The sequence below is a fragment of the Eumetopias jubatus genome, unplaced genomic scaffold (genome assembly GCF_037043125.1).
Source record: "Eumetopias jubatus isolate StellerSeaLion01/CBP00866 unplaced genomic scaffold, mEumJub1_p1.0 scaffold_7, whole genome shotgun sequence".
NCBI classification, from domain to species: Eukaryota; Metazoa; Chordata; class Mammalia; order Carnivora; family Otariidae; genus Eumetopias; species Eumetopias jubatus.
In genome coordinates, this window is record NW_028274813.1 from 84,641,159 (window position 1) to 84,666,670 (window position 25,512).

The window sequence follows — 25,512 nt, forward strand, 5'->3', positions numbered from 1 at the left end:
AGTAAACCACTTTTTCCAAACTAGTTCTGTGTAGCATCTTAGAGCTGGTTGGGGCCTGATACCAGTCTTTGTGATACCTAGTTCTTTGTGTTTCAGGATGCAAATATGAAACTGATCAGAGAACTCAGGGAGGAGATTGGAAGACTCAAAGCCATGCTGCTGAGCTTCGAACTGGTATTCAGGCTATCAGAACTTTTCTGTTCCCCCAAACCTGCTTTTCTTCTGCATAGAATCAGAGCCCTGCTGCATGTCATGTTTCCAATTAAGGGACACTTGTGGAACAGAGGCAGGAGCAAAGACAGGACATGGATGACTCTGATTACCTGAGTAGTTTCAGATGGGGTGGATATCGCCACTATATCATTTTTGTTGTCCAAAGGGCATTTGCCTAAATGGCCCTTCTTCTGTGTGTAGGTGGATTCAAGGAATGGGGCCCTCTAGAAAAATTTCTTCGAATTTTCCTTCTTTGTACCAATGTGAACCCCAATATTTAAGCTTCTGATTTGTTTCTGATTTTAATGATAAAGTCTTTTCTTTATCTGCCCCTCTCTTCCTTCATAAGAGTAAGGGTGAGACCCACAAAGCCCATCTGTCTCTTTGTGCAGAGAAACTACAGTCTATTAAATGAGGAAAAGGATGAGAATCTGAAGGAGCTGGTTCTACAGAATGAATTGAAGGTGGGTGAATTGGGTGGACCCAGTTATGCTCTGCATCACCCTGGTAGTGGGTTTCATCTCCCTCCATTATTCCTGAGTCATGGCTGCTCCCTTGTGAGGACAGAGAGTTTCTATCTAGTTTAGAGATAGTTTTTGTCTTCATTCATTGAGCTTTGAGTGGGGAATGAGTTTGCCTTAGGGGCTGGTAACTGGCTTTCTTTGTTTTGTTCTCTTAGGGGTTAATGATATGGCAGAGAGTAGTGGAGGTAAGGTTAGGGCCAGTTCAGGAGTTTGGACTTGACATTCACAATATTAATCATGTCTTCTTGAACCAGTTTGGTGACATAATAAAAGTGTATATTGGGAAATTAATATGACAGTTGTGTGTAGGATGAATTGAAGGGAGGGAAGATTGGAAGCAGAGAGATCAACCAGGAAAGAGACTAATTTTGTGACTCCATGAGGGTGAGGACAAGACATATGGGGAGGTTAGATTAAATGGTGCTTCCTGGAGACACTTACAAGGAAGAGATGGCAGGCATTATTTGGTGACATTTTAGAGTTAGATACCACAACCCAAATGTCCCAATTCCCAGTATTCTGTTGCATCATCATTATACATTATAAAGTATCCTGGCTATGTCAGTATTTTGTTACCCAAACTAAACTTTAGGACTACATCACACATCCAGACATTTCTCAAAAATTCTGTGCTTAAATATATGTTCTGATTTTTGGTTTGGAAAATATTACTGCTGTATACATAAAAGATGAAGTACAGAGTCAGAATCATTCCAAGCTCATTAGCAGTTTTACATTATACATTTCTGGCAGACCTGGACTTGAATCTGCCACTTGCTGTCCTTTGACCTTAGGCAGTAAAGGGGTAGGTGATGAAAGCCAGCCAGAAGGGGAGGTGTGTTCAGCGGTACCTCCAGGTAGCTGAACCAGGCAGGATAAACTGTAAGCCAGACTGCCCTGCTGCTCACCTTTGCCAGGTCCTTATCCAACCCAGCCCTTCATGGGTACCCTGTAGTCTCACTCTTTGCAAACTTCAACTCAATGAGTATAATGTTAAAAATAACATTTCTAGAATATGTAAAACACTTGTACCTAAACTTGTCATACTTTGTTTCTTCTCAAGTACTTAGCTGAATCCAGGTCCTTTTCCTGCTTCCTCAGTTCTTCTATTCCCGGGCTAACTTTCCTGCCTGGGCATCCATTTCCACCAAAAGAAGAAAAAAGCACCTTACATTCAACGTTGTTAATTCACGTTCCCCAGGTGGCCTTACCTTAAGGCCTCTAACTTGCTGTATTTTGTGTGTGTGTGTGTGTGTGTGTGTGTGTGTGTGTGTGTGTACATATGTATACACATGTATACATATATACATTTTTTTTTTTAAGGCGGGGTGGAGGGAGAGAGAGAATCTTAAGCAGGCTCCACGCCCAGTGTGGAGCCCGATCTGGAACTCGATCTCACAACCCTGATATCATAACCTGAGCCGGAATTAAGAGTCAGATGCTTAACCCACTGAGCCACGCTGGCGCCTCTACATATTTTTTTAAACTCTGTTCCTAATACATAGTAAGCCCTCAATATTTTATTGTTATTATTACCTGGTCTTTCAGACCAGTTTTTCTTTTTCTCTTTTTTTAGAAATTTTAAATAGAATTTTTATTGGAATATGATGGACATGCAGAAACATAAAATACACAAAATACAAAAAACACAAAATACAACATAGTAGCATTCAATGGATTTTCCACAAAGTGCACACAGCCATGTAACCACCACCCAGATCAAGAAATACAATACTACTGGTGCTACCCAAGATCCCTCTGCAGTCAATGCCCCGCCGAAGGTAACAACTATTAAGACAACTGTCAGACCAGTTTCTTATAGTCTTCGTTCTGAGGAGATTCCCCTTGATGCTTTGTGTATCTTTGAGCCCCATACAAGCTTATATTAGGATTTGAGGTTCTGCACCTTGGGAAAGAAGTGTTGGGTCATAAAACTATTCCCAGTATGGATCACATAGAAGAGGGATAGGGAAAGGGGAATTATAAACATAGATATATGACTAACATCTCAATTAATTTTAAAAAATAACATTTATGGCATTTTTTTATAGAAACAATACATGCTTGTTGCAGAAAACTTTAAAAATAACATTTATGGAGGGAGTTTCTATTTATAAAAGTAATACTTGCTTATTGAAGAGATGTTAGAAAACAGCTCACAGAGGAGGTGCAAAAGCTTTGAATAGTAACACTGAGGAAAGTGAGGAAGGAATGCCATGAGGAATCAGACCAGGATGACTTCTGACCTTAAGTCTGCTCCACAGGCGGGGTGTCTAAAACCGCCTCCTCCATCTCTGCAGATAGACCAGCTGACTAAAGACTGGACCCAGAAGTGGAATGAGTGGAAGGCCCTCGTGGAACATTACAGAGTGGACATCAACAGGAGGAGGGCTGGCGTGGTCATTGACTCCAGCCTGCCACATCTAATGGCCTTGGAGGATGACGTACTCAGCACAGGTGTCGTGCTCTATCACCTCAAGGTGAGCAGGCTGGTGCATTCCCTCTTTTCCTGAGCCACTGGCCCCAGAGGTCAAAAACAGAGAAGTTGAGGGCAGTAGCCATGCATCTATGAATTGAGCCAGTTGCCACTGACCTGCCTTTTAGGTTTGCCCTCAGGAAACTGGGCTAGCCAACCAATCGTGATTCATTTGCTTTTGTATAATTAGAGCAGAAGACTGGAAATCAGAACAATTATTTGTTTTTCTGTGGCTGCCACTGTGCTCTTAGATAACTTACTTTCATTCTCTGTGATTTAATCTCCTCATTTTAAAGTAAGAAAGATGCTGCTTATATTCCTTTTCTGGCTTCCTGAAGGACAGGAGTGCAGACATGGAAGTGAAATCCTAACCTCAAAATACCATGGGCACTCCCAAGTTCTGCACATCCAGGCTGCTCACAGACAGCTTTCAGAGGCTAGAGGGGATCAAGATCTGAAACAGTTTCCTTCTAATACCTCCCCACTCCTCAACTCTCAAGTCAACAAAAAGTGCACCTCCTGCTTCTCCATTACTAGGTTTACCGGGTAAGGAAGAGAGGAGGATGAAAGTCGATGCAGAAAGCTTAAAGAAAGCATGAGGGAGAGCCCAGAGAGCTGGTGGGCCAGGGTGGGGCAGGGCACAGCAGGCAGCCATCTAGAAGTCGGAATGAAGCTCCTGCCTTCCAAGAAAGACCTGGATCACCTGGTTGTCACATGGAGGCAGGTCCTCATTTCTAAATGAAGCATTTTGAGAGTTAGTCCCCACTGGTAGGTCAGTCATATCCTGTCCTCATCAAAAATATTTGTCTCCCTGTGGTTGGCAGAACATACTTTATGTGGCCAAAATCCCTATGCTCACTGAAAATCCAATCATCATTCTCCTAATTGCCCCCAGCTGCCATTTGAAAGGAACAGAGTTTATGGGGGATACATAAACTGCTGCTCTTATCCCTGGAGAAGTCAGGCTTCTAATGCTGTCCTGCATCTGGTAGTGAGATGTTAAAAGGTGCTCATTTTAGGATAAGCCCTTAGGGAAGTTGTCAGAGACCGAGCCTCTCAGAAAGTTAAAATAGCTTATTTTCAACACAGTGAGTCTAAATTCGCTCGGTGAAAATGCCTCAGGCAGAAGTGGCTGTTACCTAAATAACAGATCTAAATACCAAAGGCTGTCAATCCTATTAGTGAGAACCAAGGAGAGAGGCTGGAGGTCAGGAAGAGACCAGGTGGATTAAAAGGGTTAATATCTGAGTAGAGCTGATCTGCTGTATTGGTTGGATGTGGAGCGAGCAGATGAAGCTAGAACTCAAGGGCTAGAACTCAGGGTGGCATCAGAAGGTTAAAGGACAGGACTGAGGTTGAACCAGAGACAAGGGATGAGCGCAGGCCTCATCCGAACGTAGGAGTGCTGGTTTTCATTGCAGAATCTGTGTGCACCTAGGGCGGTGCCCCCTCCTTGATGCGTTTCCAGTGAACCTGAGGGATGAGGGTTCAATCTAGTTCCAATCCTGGAATTCTTCATTTTATATACCCATTTTCTCCCTTTTTGTTTGTTTAGATCCTGGTTTGGGTAATAGTATAGCAGTAATTGCTCAAGGATCTCTGTTTGTTTGCATTGCTGTCTTGGTCACAGACCTAATCCCTGTCTATGCCCAGGAAGCTTTTTTCCCTTTGGTCACCTTGGGAAGTACCTTGGGTGGGAAGAGTACGGAGGGAAGTGTGGGTGGAGCACAGGTTACTGGTATCCTGGACTTCATTCTCATAATTGCCTTGTGCCATTAATTCTCCCTGCATAAATAAGCAGAGGGGGCAGCAAGCACAGGCATCAACTAAGTCCTTGTTAAATGAGATGCCATTGTGTTTTGTGGTGGTTTCTGCCCTGTAGAGGTAGGAGTTGTGGTAGGCTGTGACCTTATCTTTTAGCAAGGAATGCATTTCATCATCAGGGCTGATCATGAACTGGCAGGAGAGGTCTTGACCCCTTTTCCTCAGTTTTGTTTGGTGGTGTTTGTAGAGGCCAGCATCCATTTGTTTATGTGGTCCTCAGTGGCTGAGCAGGAAAGGCTGGGCTCTGGCTGTCTGTGGGTGCAAGCCCAGTAAGGTCAGAGTCTCATTCGTTACTTCCAGGAGCCTGCCTTTACACCAGCTATTTTAGGGGAGCTGCAGGGACCGCCCACTTCTGACTGCTAACAGTGAAGCCTAGTAGGGAACTCTCTGCTCACTTCAAAAACATCAGCTACCAGGGAGGTGGTACGGTGAGGATGGACAAGCATGGGCTCAGGCCCAGAGAGACCTCAATTCTAGCCATGGCTCTCCTATTTAGTATATAGGTTCCCTGGACAACTTTCCCCATCAGTTTCAGATTCTTCTTATATAAAAGGGAGATAATAACTATTTTAGGTTGTTTAAGGATTAAGTAAGAGATGTCTATAAAGCACTCAGTGCAATGCCTGGGACATAGTGATTGGTTTTTCAATACATGATAAACATGTATCTAAACTCAGCATCTCTGTTGTCATGTTGCTGCCTTCCCCAAACAGAGGTATGTGTTCCTAAAAGAATTGCCGTAATCCAAGGGCCAAAAGGCCCTGTCTTTTACTAACCCAGTGATTCGTTTATGCTAACTCCAGTTTCCCTTCCTCTCTTATACTTTCTTCCAGTCCTTTTTGATTCTAGATATGCTTTTCTTCTATTTGTGCTTTACCCTTCTTAGCATCTGGTGTCTGTTGAACTTCATCTGTCAACCAAGAAGGTAAAAATCCTGTGCTTCCGTACATCTTCATAGAACATGTGTCTCTTTGAGACTAAATGGACCAGACTTGGACCATACCAACCTTAGTCCCTGGAGGAAAGTTCTGCCTGTGTGCCCACTTTCTCAGACTAGAGAGTCTCTGACCAATGGGTCATGGCTGTTCCCTAACATCAGGCTGTGGGACAGACGAAAGTTTGCCAATACTTGTTGACTTTGCAAAGAGCTGGTGCTGCTTTCTTATGTCCCTCCCCCGCCCCCCCCCCCCCGCCTTCTCAGGGGCTTCCTGGGCTGCAGTGAGTGGGCAGAGCAGTCAGAACAGCCTGGACCAAAGTTGAGAAGTGGTGTGGAAAATGCCAGGGTGGGCATGGGAAGACAGTGGTAACACTCCAACAGGTAGACTCTGCTTTGGGGGCAGGCTGTGTCTCTTTTTACTCTTGTTAAAAGGGGTTTGTGTTTTCCTTTAGGAAGGGACAACAAAAATAGGAAGGATTGACTCAGACCAGGAACAGGACATTGGTAAGTGCTAGAACATTTGGGTCTGGCACTGTGGCAAGTAGTCATGTGTGACCAGTCTCTTTAGAGGAGCCTGATGATGCTCTGATGAGAAGAAGATATCTCTGAAGATCAAGGGACTGTGCCTGTTTTGTTTCTACGTTGTGGTCGTGGGTCGGGGACATGATAGGAGGAGTCCCACACGGTGGGAGGATCCAGGTCTGGGTGGTTTCAGGTGGTGGCTCTTCCTCTCTTGTCATAATGTTAAGATCTTCCAGATGTGGATTCTGATCTCATAGAAAGGGTGTTTCCCTGGGTTGTCTCTCCACCCCATTGACCCCCATCTCTTGTATAGTCCTGCAGGGGCAGTGGATTGAGAGAGACCACTGTACTATCACCAGTGCCTGTGGGGTAGTCATTCTGCGACCTGCCCGGGGGGCCCGCTGCACAGTCAATGGCCGGGAGGTCACTGCCTCCTGTCGTCTGACCCAAGGTAAGACTGCTTATAGCTCTATTTATGCCAGGATGAGGGATGGACTCCCTCCATTCTCATGGGCCACATCCAGAGAGCTCCCTGAAGCAGGCTTTAGAGTTGGGACACCCAGCCTCTGCATTCAGAGATGTGAAGATTTCCTAATACCACCCTCTTCCCATAAACAAAGAAGCCTCAATTCTGGGGTTCCAGGGTGGAGAATGACTCTCTGAAATTTGTACCTGTGTCCTTGGGAAGGTCTCTGAACCTCAGTTTTCTCATCTGTAAGAAAGCCATAAGAGGATTGTTGTGAGGATTGAATGAGCTAGTTCATATGATGTTCTTCACAGTTCTTGGCACCCAGGAAATACTCATTATCATCATTGCTATTACTACTATTGTTAACCTATTACTAATACTACTGTTGTTAATCTAATGTTAAACATTCCCTCACTGTTCCACTGGGAACTCATTTTGCTTTCCCTTGGAGTAGCAGAACTCCTCCTATTCATTTTGTTAATTCAGTACATATGCTGTGAGATATCCAGTGAATCTTACTCACCTAAGTTATCAACTTGTTGAGGGCAGGATTTTGTTTTCCAGAGGGGTGCCCTACACATAATATATACTCAGAACGTGAGCTGTTGATTAATTCTCACCTGTCTCTGTCACAGGAGCAGTCATAACTCTGGGGAAAGCACAGAAGTTCCGATTCAACCACCCAGCAGAGGCCGCTGTCCTGCGGCAGAGAAGGCAGGTGAGTGTGCTCTGGTTTCAAGGTGGCTGCCAGCCTCTCTGTTTCTCCTTTTTGAGGGACGAGTTTGAGCTTTGTCTCGTTCTCTTGGAATGGGGCTGGTGACAGCAGCCTCACCGCTTTTCTTCCTCGTTCCCAGGTCGGAGAGGCTGTCAGTGGCAGTGGCTCTCTGGAATGGTTGGACTTGGATGGGGATGTCACTGCCTCCCGGTTGGGTCTCTGCCCTTTGCTTTGGAAGAAAAGGTGAGAAACATGTGCTCCTTCCGCTGTGGAACCTACTGTTCTTACTTAGTCTCTTACAACATGGAGCCGGATGGGGGAGGTGAATGTGAGTGAGTGAGGCCTGTGCAAGTGATTGAGGGATCCCGAGCTAGCTGCTTAGCTTGTTGTTGGCAAGGAAGCGGTCTTGGCCTTCATTCATTTCCTGTTCAGTATTGTAACTTTGTTCATCACTGAAAGGAGTATATCATTTGATGTTTCCTCCGGCCACTTTCCTCTGTCAAGACTTGAATGTGACGTGTTCATACGTATCTTTGAGACTGCTTCTGAACTTACCTCCCTGTGTTCCCCTTTAAATTCTGGACTACCTGTGTGTGAGTTCATAGGGTGTGTCAACTTCCAGGACTATGGCTTCCTCCAGGTTTTTAAAGAGAGTATGGGACTGAGAATCTTTTTTTTTTTTTCTCAATACCAAGGGTTCAGAACTACACATAAGAGGGTCAGAAACTCCCGGAACAATATGCAAATATTTTGGGGTTCTGCCCTCTCATACCCACTTCGCCTGCATTGTGACCATGGAAACATGGAGTCAGTTTTCTATGTGATTGATGGCAACTACTTTTCTTCTTCATAGTCATTCTTGATCCATTTCTACATAGAATGCTCTTCCCAGATCTACATGTCTCATAAGTCGGATACTAGGAACAGTGGTATCCTTCCTGTAAGTCAAAGTAGCCTCTGACCTGGGGACGTTCTATAGAAAATGTCAGCAGGAGACTCAGTGTTTGTGAGACCCAGGAGGCTGCCCAGCACCATGAGCACGGGGCTCTGGAGGGGTTCTGATGGCCCTTTCCCCTGGTTCCTTCAAGAGGGATCTAGCTGTTCTTTTCTCAGGCCAGGAGCATTTGCTGGCAGCTGACGACAATTTTGGGTCTGACCTTGGTGGTGAGGGGCATTAGACGTAGGAGCAGAAGTGCTGTGATGCAGGGAGCATGAACAGCAGGCAAGTCCTCACGTGCGGGCTGCTAAGGACCGAAGGATGAGGCAGAGTCTAAGGCAGGATGGCCCCAGTGTTGCATGACGGAGGACTCTGTGGAGTGACGGGGAAGGTGGGAGAGGTGACACAACTGGAGTGTATCAAGGCCAGGGCGGATTAAGGAATAGCTGGAGCGTTTGTTTTGTCAGAGTGCAGTCATGAAAGGAGGCCTTGTCTTAGGTCTGGTTTCTGCTGGGAAGATGCATTGGAGCTCTGTCTTTCCTAGAGTTCACAGGTGTGCAGAGAAGAGAGCCCTGCAGCTTAACGAGCTATGATATTGAAAAGCCACGTTGGAGTTGGATAAAGCTGCATCACGTCCTGAATTTCTGAAGTAAAAGCTGTGTGGCTTTAGGCAAGTTACTGAGTCTCCGAGTCTGTTGGCTCAGCCTAAGTAAGGATACTACCATCTGTCTCCAAGAGATCTGTGTGATAGGGGTTGAAAGAGCAAGTACATGTGGAGTGCTTTGCACGCTACCTGACGCTGCCAGCCCCGCTGCTGGAGGCCCTTGTTCAGAGCTGCCCAGGTACACAGCCTCCCTTTCATTTTTGTGCCTCCCACCTTGTCCCAGCTGACCCATCCACCCTAGAGAACATGGGTCTTCTGCCTTTTTAAGGTCTTCTCAGCTCTCTGGCACATGGGCACTGACGTGACCTTTCAGCAACACCAAGAATGCATCCTTTCATTTGGAGAGGACAGAGAGGGATTGGAGAATCAAGGCCTCTCCCACTCGCTGCCTCCTCTCTTTAGCACCAACTCCAGGAGCCTGTGGGCTGGGCTGGTCCTATGCAGCTCCCGTAGCTAGCATCTGCGTGCCAGGCCCTGGTGGAAGTGGGGTGGAGTGGGGCTCAAGCCTGTGATTGGGCAGAGGGACCGGGGAGAGAACCCATGAGAGAGGAGAAAACTGCCTGTTGTCAGCTGGGCTGCCAGACTGGGTTTGTGGCTGTGTCTCCATGAGAGTCTCATCTGTTCTGGTGGGGTTGGCTCTAAAGCCTCTCCTTGTCCTAGAATTTTCTTCCCTTGTTTTTCTCTCTGGAGGAGCACTCATGGGGAGCCTACAAAGCTGGAGCTAACTCCAGAGCCAGAGGAGATTGGCCAGTCTGCCTCTTTTTACCCTTTGCAGCAGTGATCTAGACCAGAGAGGAGTTTGTCCTCGAAAACTGTTGCATTTCCCCTTTGGAATTTTGGGGGCTTAACCTTAAGTGCTTAGAGCCTGGGACACCCTGTTGCTGCCGCCACTGCTGCCTTAGTGAGTACACACTGCTGCATTCTGCTGCAGAAGCTGTCAGGCCTCGAAGCAGCTGGGAGGCCTGGGAGAGAGGGTGGGGGAGGGCGTGATGGAGTCCTGGCAAGCAGGAGACCAGGCAGCAGCGGGGAGATGCTGGAGCTACCCACGATGAAGGGCAGTCATCTGACAGAGGTCCTTGGCTGGCAGATAACTGAAGACTTGCCAGTAGTAATCTACCCAGATATGTAACATAATGTTGGAATTTTTTTTTCCCACCTGCTTTCTGGGTGGAAAAGCACATTTGACTGATGTGCTTAGCAGAGGAGCCGTTTTTCAGTCTACTGGCATGTGGCATCTCAGGTGAATGTGCTGTGTCTCTAGTGATCATCCCAGACAGCTTCCCCTTGCAGGTCTTGTTGGTGCTGTGAAGGAAGCTGCATTGGGTCCGCAGGAGCTGACTGGCTCACTGCTGGGGGAAGGTAGAGGGAGTTGTCTGCTCTGGAGAAGCAAATTGTGAATCTGAGGATTGGGAGACAGGGAGAGAAGGAAGTTGTGAATACTCTGGGAATTAAGAATAAAGATGCCCTTCCTGCTCTTTGCATCTGATGGTCTGGACTTTAGCTGGGTTTGTCTAAGACCTTCTGATGGTCATGTTTGTAATTCAGCCATGTCTGTAGTCAGACAAAATTTGGAGCAGTAATGCAGGCATGATACATATAAATACATGTATAAAATGTTTCCCATTAATGGCCTTTTCTATCTGTTTGGTATAAACTGGTTTTCTATTCTAACTGCTGTCCCTAGTCTTTTGCCTTACATGTGACAAAGGGTGCTTTTCCTTTTTTCTGTACATTCCAGTGTGTGTATTTGGCCTTTTGCCCATAGCAGTCAGTGCCAGTTTTCCCCTGAGCATACTCAAGTATCTGGGCCTGTCCAAGTCCTCGGACCCATTGTAGATTGAGTCACCTCATAGCCTCCTTCCCAGGGAAGAGATTGCTATCATGTCACCTCCTACCTACCCCCCACACCCCCCGCCCCATTCATCCTTCACTCTCCTCTGAAGGCTGCATTAAGAAATCACAGTTTCTTCTAAGGCAGAGGCAGCAAACTTTCTGTAAAGGACCAGATAGTATTTTAGGATTTGTGGGCCGTACAGTCTCTGCTGCAGCTATGCAAGCAGCCTAGATAATACATGAGCAAATGAGTATTCCAATAACACTTTATTCACAAAAACAGGCAGTGGGCCACATTCGGCCTATGGGCTATCGTTTATGGACCTCTGCTTTGATAAACCCTCTGTGATTTCATTCTGCTCTACCAAGTAGTAAATGTAAGCCAGGTGAACCCCCTAGAGTACTACTGCTCAGACTATGTAGTGTAAGTTATTAAGTGAGCCTTGAAGAGGCATGGCATCCTGGGACCAGAATGAAGTCTAAGGGCTGGCTAAGGGAGGGCAGATTGGGGCTTTTTTATTAGCTTGCAGCAGATCCCAGTCCCTCCCAGTCACTCCCTACTCCCACCACCTGGAATCGCCGTGCACTTGGCTCCTTTAGAAACCTGAATGACAGGGATGGAGAGACCTTGCTGTGAGGTCCTTGCATAGGAGGCCATGTGTGACCAAAGGAAAAGCCACACAGGTAGAAGCTGTCAGTCTTCAGAGGAAGGCTCTAACTCATCCATGGCCACATAAGAACCTGATGGCAGAATAAAGCATGACTACAATCTAGAATTCTTTTTAAACTTTGTATTATGGAGAATTCCAAATACACAACCAGTCATCAAATCATGGCTAATCTTGTTTCATTTATATTCCCACTCCCTTTCCACTCTCCCCTGCTCTCCCCGACTGGATCTAAATAAATCCTAGGCAGTTTCACCAGTAAGTACTTCAGCATGTATTTCTGAAAGTTATGGTAGAGTCTAAAACTCTTGAACTCTGTTCTTGGGCTCATTCACTGAGAACCGCGCTCAAGTGGAGACTAGCTCTCCTCCGGGTCTCCAGGCACACACACAGGTGTGGTGTGCATATAAATTCTCTCCTCTAGATTGGCTGTCTCCTACTCCCAGGTCACAGAGGGTTTCTGTTTCACAAAATGGAGATGGAATCATAATCTCTGAACAAGTAGTAGAGTTTCCATTCCCACAATGTTTGGAGCTTCTGTTCTACTCTGTTTCCAGCAGGTTTTAAGCAGACCTTTTTCTTTTTTAAAGGACAAACCTTCTTGATTTAGCTAAAATGTTTGTGTTTTTTAAAGTTGCTTTACTTTCCTGGTCATTTTCCTTAACCAGAATGAACCTGTGTTTCTAGTCAACTCACAGTCTAAGAATATGCTAGTCTAAGGACCATTCTCCCCTCCTGCACTGTGACATCATGAACTGCCTATGACAGCATGCCTATGTGTAAGTTGCCAGAAGTTCAAAGCCCACTCTGCCCTGTTGAATTCAGGGCTCTCAGAAAGGCTTAGACTGCCACTGGTTTGTCCTGAACTGGGTTTGCATTTCCCTTGGGTAACCCTGGCCCCTCTGTGATAGGAGAGTGCTAGAAGAGCAGAATGACGAGGACCACCAGCTGCTGAGGGCTGGAGAGGCGCCCCCCAGGGCCCAGATTCAGCAGCAGCACTACGTGGGGGATTTGAGGCAGCGAATCCTAGCGGGACAGATTAGAGCCAAACAGGATCTGGAGTTGGACCAGGCGCACATCAGCCGGCAAATTAAAGACAGTAGGTGCCTAGTGCTCACCGTGTCTGCTTCACCTTCTCATCTCTTCATTTTCATGCTTCCACATCCTTCCTTATTCTCTCCTTTGTTTTCTTTGTGATATGATGGAATCTTCGATATTAGGTGTTCTCTCCCCTCTTTCAGAAACCAGAGGCTCTTATGAGGGGCTGGAAGCAAGAATAAGGAAGCTACCTTCCTTACTGCCCCTCAGAGTGATGGACCCCCTGCTCTCTCCTCACGTACACATTTATCCATGCTTTGCTGCCTGCCCCAGCATGTGCTAAGGCCTAGGGGCTTCCTTCCCCAGCCCTGTGGTAAGGGGGCCCGGTAGCCCTCATCCACCACATCACCCTGGCCAGCACTTTCCCTCCATTCATGTCCAGCCACAGCCAGAGGTGTCTGAGTCTAGGCTGCACGGGTAGGGAGGGAGGTGCTGACTTTCTCTCAGGGAGTCTTTGGTTCCCAGACCAGCAGTGGCTGCTCGGAGAAGAGACCTGGCTGGCTGGCTTGCAGCAGCAGCAAGACCACGTGGTAGAGAAAGAACTCGAGGCCTGTGTGCCACCTGGTGCTTGGCTTCAGGCAGATCCTGAGACTCTGCTAAACCCACTGGTCCAAAGCCAGAAGAGGGAGGTGCGACTGCAGCTTGGGCGCAGGAACGTACTTCAGGCAGCACAGTGGGACATCCGGCGAAGAAAGGCCTCCTTCCAGCTAGAGAGAATCATCAGGAAGCAGAGGCTGCTGGGGGCCCAGAAGGGACTGGAGCAGCCCAAGGCGTTGTGCTGGCTCCAGGATGACGGCACCCAGAAGCCCCCATACCGGGTACCTGGCACTGACGCCATGGTCCCAGGGCCTCAACATAGAAACAGATGGACAGGTTACAGTTCTTTGAGCCTCCAAAGGCTCTGCAGCCGGTACTTGCCCCAGCTACACAGGTACAGCCAGCGGCGGTCACCTGGGGTCATTGGCTGAGGTTTACTGCCTTGTTGCTCAGGTGGTGTTCTTTACTTCCCAGGGCCTCAGTTTCTCAGTCTGTGAAATGGAAAGATTTGCTTACTCCTCTCTTCTCCACTTTTTCCCTCTTTTGACTGCTCTTCTTTCTCTGTAGGTGAGATCTTCTAAGACTCAGGCTTTTACCTTCTCCCATTCTGAGTGGCAACTCTTGCTGCTTTGGTGATATCTTCAAAGTGAGAATCTCAGCCTCATTTTTCACCTGCTCTTTAGACACTGGCTATCCACGTACATCTCCTTGTGTTTGTCCTGCCACTGCCTCTATCTCATCTCCCCTCACACCAGACTCGGTTCCCACAGACTTCCTCCGTCTCCCTCCTGCCTGTCCTGCCACCTCAAGTGAGCTTCCTGACCTTAAGCGAGTGGAACACTACCTTTCTGACTCCCAGGTCCAATTTGGGATCTTCCTTGTTTTTTTTTTCTCCACTCCTTTCAGTCAAGGTGAGGATGGAGTAGGGGACTGTGTCTGCTTCTTTATATCCTCTAGGCCTACCCCAGGGCCTTGCCCATAGTATGTATACAGTTCATGTCTGTTGGTTGTTTGCTCACCTCTCTGGTCTTCATAGTACTAGTCAGGCTTTTTTTTTAGACTTTTTATTAAAATTTTTCAAACATAAACTAAGTTGAGAGTATAGTATGCCTATTTCCCACATTCAGCAGTTACCAAGATTTACTATGCTTGCATTAATCTCCTTTCTGTCCTTTTTCTGATGAAGTATTTTTAAAGCACCCTCCTAGACATCATGTTATTTCTAAAATACAATGACTTTTCTTATAATCGCATTGTCATTATTCACCTAACAAAATTAAGATCAGTTATTCAATATAATCTAAAACCTAGGCCATATCAGATTTCTCTTATTGCCTCAAAAATATCTATTTATAGTTGGTTGTTCAAATTAAGACCCAAGTAGGAATCACACACTGCATGTGGTTATGTCTTTTAAGTTCCTTTTAATAATACTTTCTATTTCATTTTTATTTCTTCATATCATTTGTTAAGAGTGGATCAGTTCTGTAGAAGATGCCACTTTATAGATTTGCCTGTTTGATTCCTTGCAGTGTCATTTAGATTCTTCATACTGCCTATTAATGGAAGTTTTCCCTAAAGGCATGATTAGATTCAGATTCAGTTCAATCTTTTTATAAGATAAAGAAATTGAGCAACAGAGTGTACCTGAGCCTCTTTGAAGCTAAGACTGTAGTCCACAGTTGCCTTTTGTACCTGTAGAGCTTTTCTCTGACCTCAAAGGCTAGAGGGGACAGTGACATTGGCCTAGTTGTTAACCTCTTTCAGAGCAAATAAGTGGGACTTTATATTCCCTCTGTGAGCAGGAAATAGGGGCCTTTTACTTTTCTAAAATGGCTTTCCTTTTCTCCACAGTATTTTCCTGAATCGGGATCCCTCCACCATGTTACCTCCTATGCCTGACCCTACGGACCAAATATCAGAGAAAATTCTATCAGAAGAGTATTTGCCCCAGGCTGCTTCTTACCCTCCAAGGACAGGACACTTCAGTAAGAATGCCCTCTATTCCTCAGGCAAGGGGTATCTCTGCACTGCCAAGGGGGCCTTGGCAAGGAAAGGAGCCTTATCCTCAGGCACCTGCCTTGCTGTGGGTTCTGAGTTTGCCAGCATCCAGGAAATGGAAAGAGTGGGTAAGCAGCCCTGTCGGATGGTGTCCCAGAGCTTAGCATCTCTGGATCATTCAGCTAACAAGCTAAAGCCAAGGGATGAGCCAGATGCATTCACCCCCTCCACCTGTACCAGGAGGGGTAGGGGACTATCAGACTCTGACCACACACGAGCAGAGTGGCGAAAAGAAGGGAACCTTGGGACCCACAGGCCTGCCAAGGGAGCCTTTTGCAGTTCCTCACGTCCCTGTAGACCCAAAAAGGCATCTGGGCATAGAAAGGAAGCCAAGACTTTCTGGAAGGAATCCAAACCATCTCCTCCAAACAGGGCATCAAAAAGGCAACAGAGGGTTCTGGTCAAAGACATTGCCAAAAAGTCCTCTTGTTTGCCTCATGGCAGCCCTTTGAGGGGACAACACAGTGTGGGAGACCCAGACTCCACATCCTCACTTATAGATTTCAGTCCAAGAGTGGACCATATAAGAGATAACGATGGTGACTTATCTGATGCAGATAGCAGTTACTCAGTGGATTCTCTCTCCTGTGTCTATGCCAAAGCCCTGATGGAACCACTGAAGCCAGAGGACCCCCAGGGGAAGGAACAGGATCTCCCAGAGCCAGAGAACTCTGAAAGTGACGACGGCCAAATATCTGAGGACTCGCTGGCTGAGAAGGGGTATGAAAGCCCACCAGACAGCCCAAGGAGTAGTTATCTTCCCAATGGCCATGGCCACCGCAGGGCCAGAGCTAGCGCCTCTGTGAGGGGCTTCACCACATCCTCAAACAGTGGACTATTCACCCAAACTCATAGGAGCTTTTCTCTGGATAGCCTGATTGATGGCAAGGAGGAACTGAGGGAAGATCAGCAAGAAGATCCTTTCTTCAGTTCAGCTGATGAGATGCCCACAGAGACTTTCTGGCACCTACAGACCTCCAGTCTGCCCACAGTGGACCAGGAGGCAATGTCCAGTCTTGGTCCCATCAACCACGGAATAGGAACCAAGCTGGATGCCATCCTGCCAATGAGCAGTTCATTTTACCTTGGTCCCCCACCCCAGCCCCACTGTGAGCAACCTGAGTCGGAGGTAGGAGCAAGCTCCTCTGAACAGGCAAATACACTCCAAGGCCTGCAACTTTCAAGAGGGAGCCCTCTGTTGTCTATGGATTCCTGGTTTTCCTGTGACTCTAAGATCAATTCCAGCAGCCCCTCAGGAATAATGGGTTCTTTATGTCCAAGTCCAGATGTCCAGGAATCTCAGCCCCGTGGTTGGGAGAGGCCTGGACACTGGCAAAATATGGAAGAACTAAAGCCATCAGGGGCAGAAATACTCCTGCCCTATAGCTCCAAACTATCTGGAGATGGTGCTGAGCTGCCCTGCCGCGTAAGCAGTGTGTACACAATCCCTGCTTCTGATACATCCAGGCTGTCACTCTGGGGGTCTTACAGGCTTCTTCAGCCACGAGTTGCTGGCATCTTTCAGTCCAGAGGTATCCCTGACACAGCCCAGGAGGCCAACTCTGAAGCATCCAACAACTCCACTGTGTCAAGTGTTTTGGCTGCCTCTGCTGCCTCATTCACTCATGTAGGCAGTGCCCATGAGAGGGACTGGGCTGCCCTTCAGCAGAAGTACCTCCTTGAACTGTCCCATCCTGTGTTGGAGGCTATAAGAGAACCCAGGCCAGCTTTCTCCTCCCTGGAAGAAGACTCTGCCTCCTTGACCCAAGCTTCTGGCAAAGAAACAGATACTCTATTGCCAGTTGGTTCTGGGGTATCTAGCAGTCTGGATTTCAGCAACTTTCCTATCCATTTATCCAAAATTAGGCATTTGAGAGCAGAGAAAGAACAGGACAATTTGAGTGCTGAGTTAGAAGGTACTTCAGATTTCTTTACAACTAGAGAGAAAGAGCTGAGTCACAGTGGAACTTACTCAGCAGATGTAGAATCATTGACTTCTGGAACTACAAGTGCACCAGTTTTTGCAGCAGAGAACAAGATAGCAAATTCCATGACTGAAACATGTGAAGTCAAGCAGAACAGCTTGGAAGGGTGTTCTCAGAGTAGTGGGAAACCTCGACTGATGACTTCCTCTGATGAATGTTTTTTGCAGAAGAACCCTTGTCACGGTCATGTCACCATAGCCTCTAAAAGAAACCACTGGCCCCAGGGCTGGGCTCCTCTCAGGACAAATAGTGCAAGCCAGGAGGGGCAGTTCAGTCCCAGTGGCTACCCACCCCTGCAGGAAGAGAAGGTAGACTATCAGGAGAGCTCCAGGGAAGTGGTTGGAAGGCACCCAAGTGTTTCATTTGTGTTTCCATCAGGTCCAAAGTGGTACCCCCACTCTGCTGCCTGGAATCCGTTCCCGACTTCCTTGGAGCCACCTCCCTTGGAGACATTCTATGTGACCAAAAGCCGAGATGCCCTGACAGAAACTGCCTTAGAGATCCCGGCTTGCAGAGAATCAAGAGTGCCTTCCCCACCCCCCAGAGAAGCCTGGGGCTTTGGTCATGACCGTCAGGTTCTCCAAAATGTTTATTTGAAGAATAATTTGCCAGTGCTGTTACAAAACCAGAATTCCAAGATTGCCTCATCTCAGCAGGTCACAGCAACGAGGCCATTTGATCTGAACACCAAGGAAGTTAGCAGAGAAAGAGGAAAGTGCCCTGGAAATATTGAAGAAGAAAGCCATAATTCAGTTTATTTTTTTGTTGCTCAGAACAGACATTTTCTTTCATCTACTAGCACAAAAGTATGTGAATTTGAAAATCAAGTTGGAATTTTAAATAAACACAGTCTTTCAGCGCTTAAGGAGGGAGAAAAGGCCACTGTACAGTCCTATTGCAATGTTTATTCAAGGCATTCTAGGTCTAGGAAGCCTCTCCTTATTTGTGAGTCTGAGGCAGATGAGGAAGAAGAGCAGGATCACAATGTAGTCCTAAGACAGACTCAGGCCTTTGATATGAACAGACAGTTTTCTTCTGGGGCCAGGTCTGATTTCATCTATGAAACCAATTTAGCCCTTGACAAGGACATGCTGGGGGAAACTGCTATTTCTTTGCAGTCCAGATCAGTACATCGTAGAGTAAGTGGCTCAAAGATGATGGCCCCAGATGAGAGTCCAGCCCACAAGGGTAAGAGGAAGAATGAATTTGGTCTTCTTGGGAAAGCTCTCCATTCCAAAGGCAACTCAAAAGAGTTTAAGCTTCCACAGGCAGAGTCTGCATATGAAAGATTCCAGTCAGTTACATGCTCTCAGGAAAAAAACCTGAGTGAATGTAAGGGCCCTGGAAGTTCACAAGAAATGGTAAGCCCCAAAGAAGAACCTTCTAGAAAGAAACAGAATAAGAGAGTCAATAGTGCTGAGGAAATGGCCAGGCTAATTAGGAGTGTAATACAGCTGGAAAATGGCATCTTGGAAATTGAATCCAAGCAGAATAAGCAGCTAAATGCTTCCCACACACTGGGAGTCAGTAAGGAGTTTATATTTCAGGACTTGAGGGACCAGGAGATGGCTGACCATGTCCTAAGGCCAGGCAGCTTTGGAAACCACCTGTCTTTGAAGGATCAGCCATCTTCTCCAAAACAAACAGATGATGTTACCTTTAGGGATAGCGAAGCTGGAGAAATGGAGCTTAACAGTAGCATTGGGAAAAGTCCCCAGGTCCAGAAAATCACCTTGTACCCCTTCAAGTCAAGGGAATGTGTACAAGACATTAAGTTTGCAAAAGAACACACTCACCCAGCTGTATTAGAAAGACCCTCCTGGGACACATGTGATGAAGTAGGGACATGTACAACTTGTAGAGAGTTTGCAGACACCTGTGCTGATCCAAGAACCAAGGCATCGGCTAGTGCTCTGCCATTGCAGCGGAGCGCCAAGATGTCTTCTGAGAAGGAGGGCGAGGCGGGGAATGCATCCGCAAGCCCCAGAGGGCAGCCCTGTGGCTTGGGAAGTCTCGAGGAACTGGAAACTGTGAAAAGTTTTTGGGAAAGCCAAGTTGTCAAATGTGTAAGTAGTTCTAAGCAAGAGGAGTCCAAAGTTCAAGGCAGAGTTGAGGAAATGGCTGTGCGAAGAGGAGGGAGCCTACAGGAGGAAAACACAGTGGCCTCATCAACTCAGAAACTTCCTAGCCCAAGCCAGCATTGTATGGACACATCTTCCAGCCAGGAGATTGACCCGTTGCTGAGCCAGTCAGACTCCTTTGCAGTTCTTCATGGAGACCTGAGTAATACCTTGTCCTTGAATTGTCCAAGGCTGCCAAGAGACTATCTTCATGAACGTGATACTGTAGGCATCTCTTCGGTTGACTTTGTGCTGGATCCCATAATGTTGAGAATGCCTAACAGTCCCTTGGTAACTGGAGCAGGGAGTCAGAATCAGAGTGGAGAGCCCCGAAGCCACAGTCCTCAGGGAAATGTTAGAGGGGGCTCCTCCTTGGCACACTCTGCTTGGTGTGGGTCTGTGATATCCACGGCTATGGGATCTCATGGTCAATCCCATGTATCAGAGGGCATTCCTGTGGGGGCAGAGGGCCACAGATCAGCAAGTACCCAAGACCAAGGAGGGGACCTCAGAAGCATCTCAGTGGGCTTGAGTCCCAGAGAGGGTTTTGATTCTGAAGCCGAGGCAGCTGTACAAAGAGGAACAGAAAGAACCAGTTCCCTGAACAGGGTCTCTAGCCCACTTGAAAAGGCGGCCTGCTGCCTCTTAGAAGAGGGTAATAATCAAGGCCGGCAGGCGAGGCAGAAGGCAGAGAAGGAGGCCGAGGACCTTGGTTCTCCTAGTGGTACTTTCTCAGCACCTGTGTCCCTGCCAAGGGTGCCTCACCCAGAGCGCTGTGCTCATATGTCCATGTGCCTGGCTGTGTTGGAGGAGATCAGACAAGCAAAGGCCCAGGGAAGGCAGCTTCATGACTTGGGGGCTGGAAGCAAAATTCTTCCTTACTGTGAGACTTTATTAGGACCTGAATGTTCTTCAGGGGCCCTGGGTAGGTCTCAGTGTCCACGAAGGGACCAGTTAGTATCAGACAGGACGAGGAATGAGGCTGAAGCGCAAGGATTTCAGGTGGCATCTCTCTTTGCTGAATCAGGACATCTGTTGACTAATGAGAGGAAAGTTCGTCAGGCCACACCCCTCCCTGCAGACAGCTTTCAACATCCGCCCAACACGGAGGCTAAAACAGGGCCACAGCATCCCTCACAGGCTTCCTCCCATGTAGCCGCAACTCTAGGCAAAAGCCATTGTGCTGGAGAACTGAGACATTTTCTGGGAGCCGGTGAACAGTTTGTATGTCACTCTTGTTCTGAAATCAGAGAGAAAAAGAAAAAAGCAACCAGAACACCTTACTCTTCTGATCCTGTGGGCTCAGGCAGTTTTCCTTCAACAGCTGTAGGAGACAGGAGGGAAATACCAAAGAAAGTAGTGGCTCCCTTATCTTCTTGGGCCCCTAATGATGACCCTGGTGTGATTCCGTGTCGGGGAAGCCAGTTAGGTCTGTGGGACACTGCAGAGGCCATGTGCCCTGGTGGTCAGGAGCACAGCCCAGCGCATCAAGAACCTAGAATTCTAGATACCACTTGTAGAGGAGGTTCAGGTAGTTTCTTAGTGGCTGCACAGGGAGGAAAAACAACCTATTTTGAAAGTCAGCTTTTGACCTGTGACGTTCAGAATTCTGTCAGCCTCTCAGCGAGTACCCAAGACTACTCCCAGTGCCTTGAGGCTTCCACTGGCTTAGAAGAAGGGAGGGCAAGTCCCAAACAGGGTACCATACTGCCTAGAGCCCTGAGGAGCATTGAACCGGAAGCTCCCTTGCAGCAGTGTGTGAAGTGGAAGGAGACTGTTGGCTGTGGGCTGGCAGAAGCCTGCAGTGCTGGCAGCAAACATCCCGGGCTGACTTCATTGCCAGATCAAAGACCTAGCCCAGGTCCTGCAGAAGTTCAGGAGGAGGCTCAGTGCAGATGCCCACAGCAGACTTCCTTTTGTGTTGTCTTCTTAGGGAACATTGAAAGCAGCAGGACTCTTAGTCCATCTGGGGGGCAGGAAGACAGCAGAACAACTCCTTGCCGACATCTGTGCAATCCTCAACCCGCTGCTTCTCTTGCCTGTTTCTCCCCACCCTCCACTTTACTGTGTTATAAGGATGGTGACCTGGGAAAAGGGAGTTCCAAGGCTGCCCCACACACTCTCCAGCCGCCCTGCGTAGTGCCTTCCAGAGCCTTTGGGATGGATGAGAGAGGAGAGAGCTACTCTGGGGAACTTGAAGTGCTCTTGGCACCTGGCCTTGAGCCCAAGGGCATTCACAGAGAATTTGGGCCAACAGATAGCAGCACTCGGGAGCCTTCTACTTCTGCTGCTGTCCTATCTCTGGCTCAAGGGGGTACATCCCCTTCTGCCTCTCATGTGGGCACAAATTCACTGAGTCACTCAGGGGCTAGTGGAAGCTCAAGGTCAGTAGAGGATCCTGAGAAAAAGATTGCTGAGAAGAAAGCCAGCACAGAGCTTGAGGCTGCCCTTTCCTCTGTAGGCTTGTGCTCTGAGCCACTGAGGATGTTTCAGGACAGCTCTGGAGGTGGCCAGAATGCACAAGAGTCTCAAACCAAGCCAGAACCACCTTCAACAACTGAGAGACCACACACCCTGGATTTAGGTGAAGGGTCTTTTGAGAGTGAGCTTCTGGGGGAACCACAGCATGGATGTCTAGGAAATGCAATCCAGTGCCTTCCAGAAAAGCGACAACTTTCCACTAAGTCCAGAGGTCACAGTGGCTTGGATCCCCAAGCCAAATTTGTGGCAAAGTTAAAACACATCTCCAGGCACCAAGCTGACAGTCCCTGGGAGGAGGAAGAGCAGCAGAAATACCAGGTTTCGGGTGGTGGTAAAGAACCTGCCCAGGGCAGGAATTCTCAACCTTCCCAGGAAGGTAGCTTGGACAGCTGTCAGATTAGAGATGCAGGCAGAGAGGAAGCACATGCAGCTGAGCCCTCTGTATCTAAGATGCTCTCATCAGGCTTCAAAGACTCAGCTACCATGCCTTTGGGGCAAAGTGGAGCCCCACAGCCCATACCCATGAGCCCTGGCCTGCCCGCCTCTGGCAGGAAGCAGCTGGCTCCCCACAATGGGTGCTCACTTCCTGTGATTGCAGTCGTCTCTGGCTCCAAACACTCTAGGTCCTCCCTTAGACCACAGTTCTCTGTGGTTAGCTCTTCCCGGTCTCTTCAGGAGCTGAACATGAGTGTGGAGCCTCCTTCCCCCACAGATGAAGATACACGGGAGCCTAACATATTGTGGTTTCCACATCCCAGGGACTATTTCTCAGGTAATTCAGCAGTGAAAACATCTCTGAAAGCTGAGGGCTGTGGTCAGAAAGCCTCATCTAACTTGGACAATAGCACTGCTGATCACTGGCCCCCGAAACCTGCCACTCCTCCTTACCCAAGGTCATCAGCTCTCTCTTGCATGCCAACCCCTGATTTCATGACCTGCTGGACGTCTAGTACCCTGGAAGAGGCCTGGCAGGAAAGTCCAGAGAGACCAGTTGGCCAGGCCAGGCCAGAAAAGTGGCGTTCCAAAGCAGACAAAGGAATGTTACACTTTGACTCCAGTGACATCAATCCCTATATCCTATCCTCCAGTCCAGAGAGGCCTGTGCAGATCGGCTGGAAGGAGTATGTGTTTGGCAGTGCAGTGGATGTCTCCTCTGGCCAGACACCCCAGGGCCTGATACCATCAAACATGGCCCATTGTTCAAGCATGGACAATGGCCTAGAACGCCAGAACTCTCCACTCTATTCCCACCTCAGCAGCTGTGCCAATGCCCGGGACCTGTCGAGCCCACACAGCATTGGAAATGCCCAGGGTTCACATGAGACCTCGGAAGTACGGGGTTCCTTGTGTGCCTTGGGGAACCTCCACATCCTGAACAGCCCTGAGGGAGCAACCCCCAGTAAGGGTCCTGACAAGAGAGCCCAGTTCCCGGGCACCCCTGATGAAGCAGGCTGGCTGAGGAGTGAGCCCCTCTTGGCTGAAGGAAGTGCTGCAGATCCAGTGGATGAGATTATGCTGCTGTATCCGTCAGAGGCGGGTGGTCCTGTGGGACAGTCCAGGATGGACACCTCGGAGCAGGGCACACAGACCCTGGGGTGTAGTCTCTGCTGGAGCTCTACCGACATCTCCTCTCCTCAGCCAGAAACTAGTGCAGTGCCAGTCTCTGGTCTGGTCTCCTGGACCAGCATGCATAATCTGTCTCTCCACCTCTCACAACTGCTGCACAGCACCTCAGAGCTGTTGGGGAGTCTCTCACAGCCAAGTGTGGCTGAAAAGGAACAGAACATCAAGAGGGAGACCCCAGATGAGGTGACCCAGGCCCTTATGATAGACGGCTGCACTCAGACCACCATGGACAAGTGTATCCAAACTGACCTGGCTTTACCACCTCTGCACTTTCAGGCCCCAGAGGCCAACCCTCAGGAGGTCAATGTGGTCCTTGAAGTGCTGGGCTCAGATATTCCCACCATGTCTCAAGAGCAGAGATGTGTCACAGGGATGCTTCAGAAGATAGAGGCAGAGGAAACAGCATGGAAAATGGCAGAACCTTCAGAACTTCAGGAAGAAAGCACCCACTGCAGGCCCCAGAGCCTTCCAGCACCCCCATCCCACTTGAGGTTTCAGAAAGCTCACTTTGGGCAGAACCTCCCTTCTGTGAGCCCTCAGGCTTCCCCTGATGCCTCCCTACCTCCCAGCTCCCAGCCAGAGGAATCCTCTGGACTGGCTGTTGGTAGCCCGAGCCTCAGTGGCTCCCAATCCCCAGAGCCCTGCCCCAGTGCTGCAGAGTCCATCAGGGATCCTAAGGTTGAGACGGAGCTGGGCACCATGGGTATGTTGTTGGTGGAGAGGGCCTCCTCCCCAATCCTCACACTTAGTGCCAGCACCCAGGGGTTGGGGTTCCCTGCAGACTCTTTGTCACTCACAGCCACCTCAGCTTGTCCTCTTGAAGGCCACCAGGAGCTTGTCTCCAGCCCAGACCTTCTCCTTGACACCTCCAGGCCTCCAGTGGATAATCATTCTCAAACCACTGAGGAGTCAGGTGGCTCCCAGAGAGTGGGGGCTCTGTGTGGGGAGGGCAAGCGTCCCTTAGAAAGGAGTGATGGCAGGTCATTCCTTGAGGTAAGCTCGCCAGGCAGCCCACCACAGAGCCCGAAACTCCAAGTCTGTTTGTTAGAGCAGCCGCCTCTGCAGCTTCAGCCCAGGACTACCACCTTGGTCCAAAGTGGACTGCCACCACCCTCACTGAGGAGCAGGGGCCAGAGGCTGGCTGATGGCTTTGTGCCGGAGGACCTGGCTTCCTTGGGGTCTGGCCCAGTGAGGAGTAGGGGGCCAAGTCAATGGCAGAGCAAGACAGAAAATGGGGGTGAGAGTTCAGCATCTCCGATGGAGCCACAGCCCACTCTGGACTTCTCGCCTTCAAGGGGAGGCCTCCAGCCCCTCAGCCCCTGCCCTGTCTCTGAGTTGACCGATAGAGCAGGGCTCCAGGGTTCCACTTTAGGCCCGACCAACGCCTGCCAGTCTGAGGTGCTGCTGTGTTCTGGTTCCCAGGTGTGCATGGCCCCTGAGCCCCAGCATCACGGCCTGAGGGACTTCCCATTGCATAACAAATTTACTCATTGGCATGGGGTTCAGGATGGCTCTCCTGGGGGGCTAGGTGTGATGGAGTCACTGGGGACCAGATGTGATATGAGCTCTGGAGATCAGGGACAGAAGACCCTACAACCTCCTGACGACCAGAGCCAGGATCCTCAGTGGTCCCAGAGGGAGCCAATCCCCCTGCAAGTTGGGGCCCAGAACCTCTCACTCAGCATGGAACTCACAGAAGCGAAACTGCACCACGGCTTTGGGGAGGCAGATGCCCTGCTGCAGGTGCTACAGAATGGGACAGGGGAGGCGCTCGCTGCTGAAGAGCCTGTGCGGTCTGCCTGGGAGGAGCTCTATGCCCGGT

At 48.7% G+C, this 25,512-nt stretch overlaps 1 protein-coding gene across 6 annotated transcripts in view; it reads left to right on the plus strand.

The window, feature by feature from the left end:
* Positions 1–25,512, plus strand: part of STARD9 (StAR related lipid transfer domain containing 9) — a 136,572-nt gene that overhangs the window by 82,029 nt on the left and 29,031 nt on the right. For 4 of the 6 annotated variants that reach the window (XM_028094441.2, XM_088024744.1, XM_088024745.1 and 1 more), the window contains exons 14-21: positions 97–174; positions 606–677; positions 3,038–3,217; positions 6,427–6,478; positions 6,810–6,947; positions 7,601–7,683; positions 7,820–7,923; positions 15,272–25,510. In XM_028094441.2, coding sequence (XP_027950242.2) covers positions 97–174; positions 606–677; positions 3,038–3,217; positions 6,427–6,478; positions 6,810–6,947; positions 7,601–7,683; positions 7,820–7,923; positions 15,272–25,510 — 10,946 coding nt within the window. Of the gene's footprint in view, positions 1–96; positions 175–605; positions 678–3,037; positions 3,218–6,426; positions 6,479–6,809; positions 6,948–7,600; positions 7,684–7,819; positions 7,924–12,693; positions 12,882–13,345; positions 13,812–15,271; positions 25,511–25,512 lie in introns of all 6 variants that reach the window. The other 2 variants (XM_088024748.1, XM_088024747.1) reach the window with 2 other exon arrangements.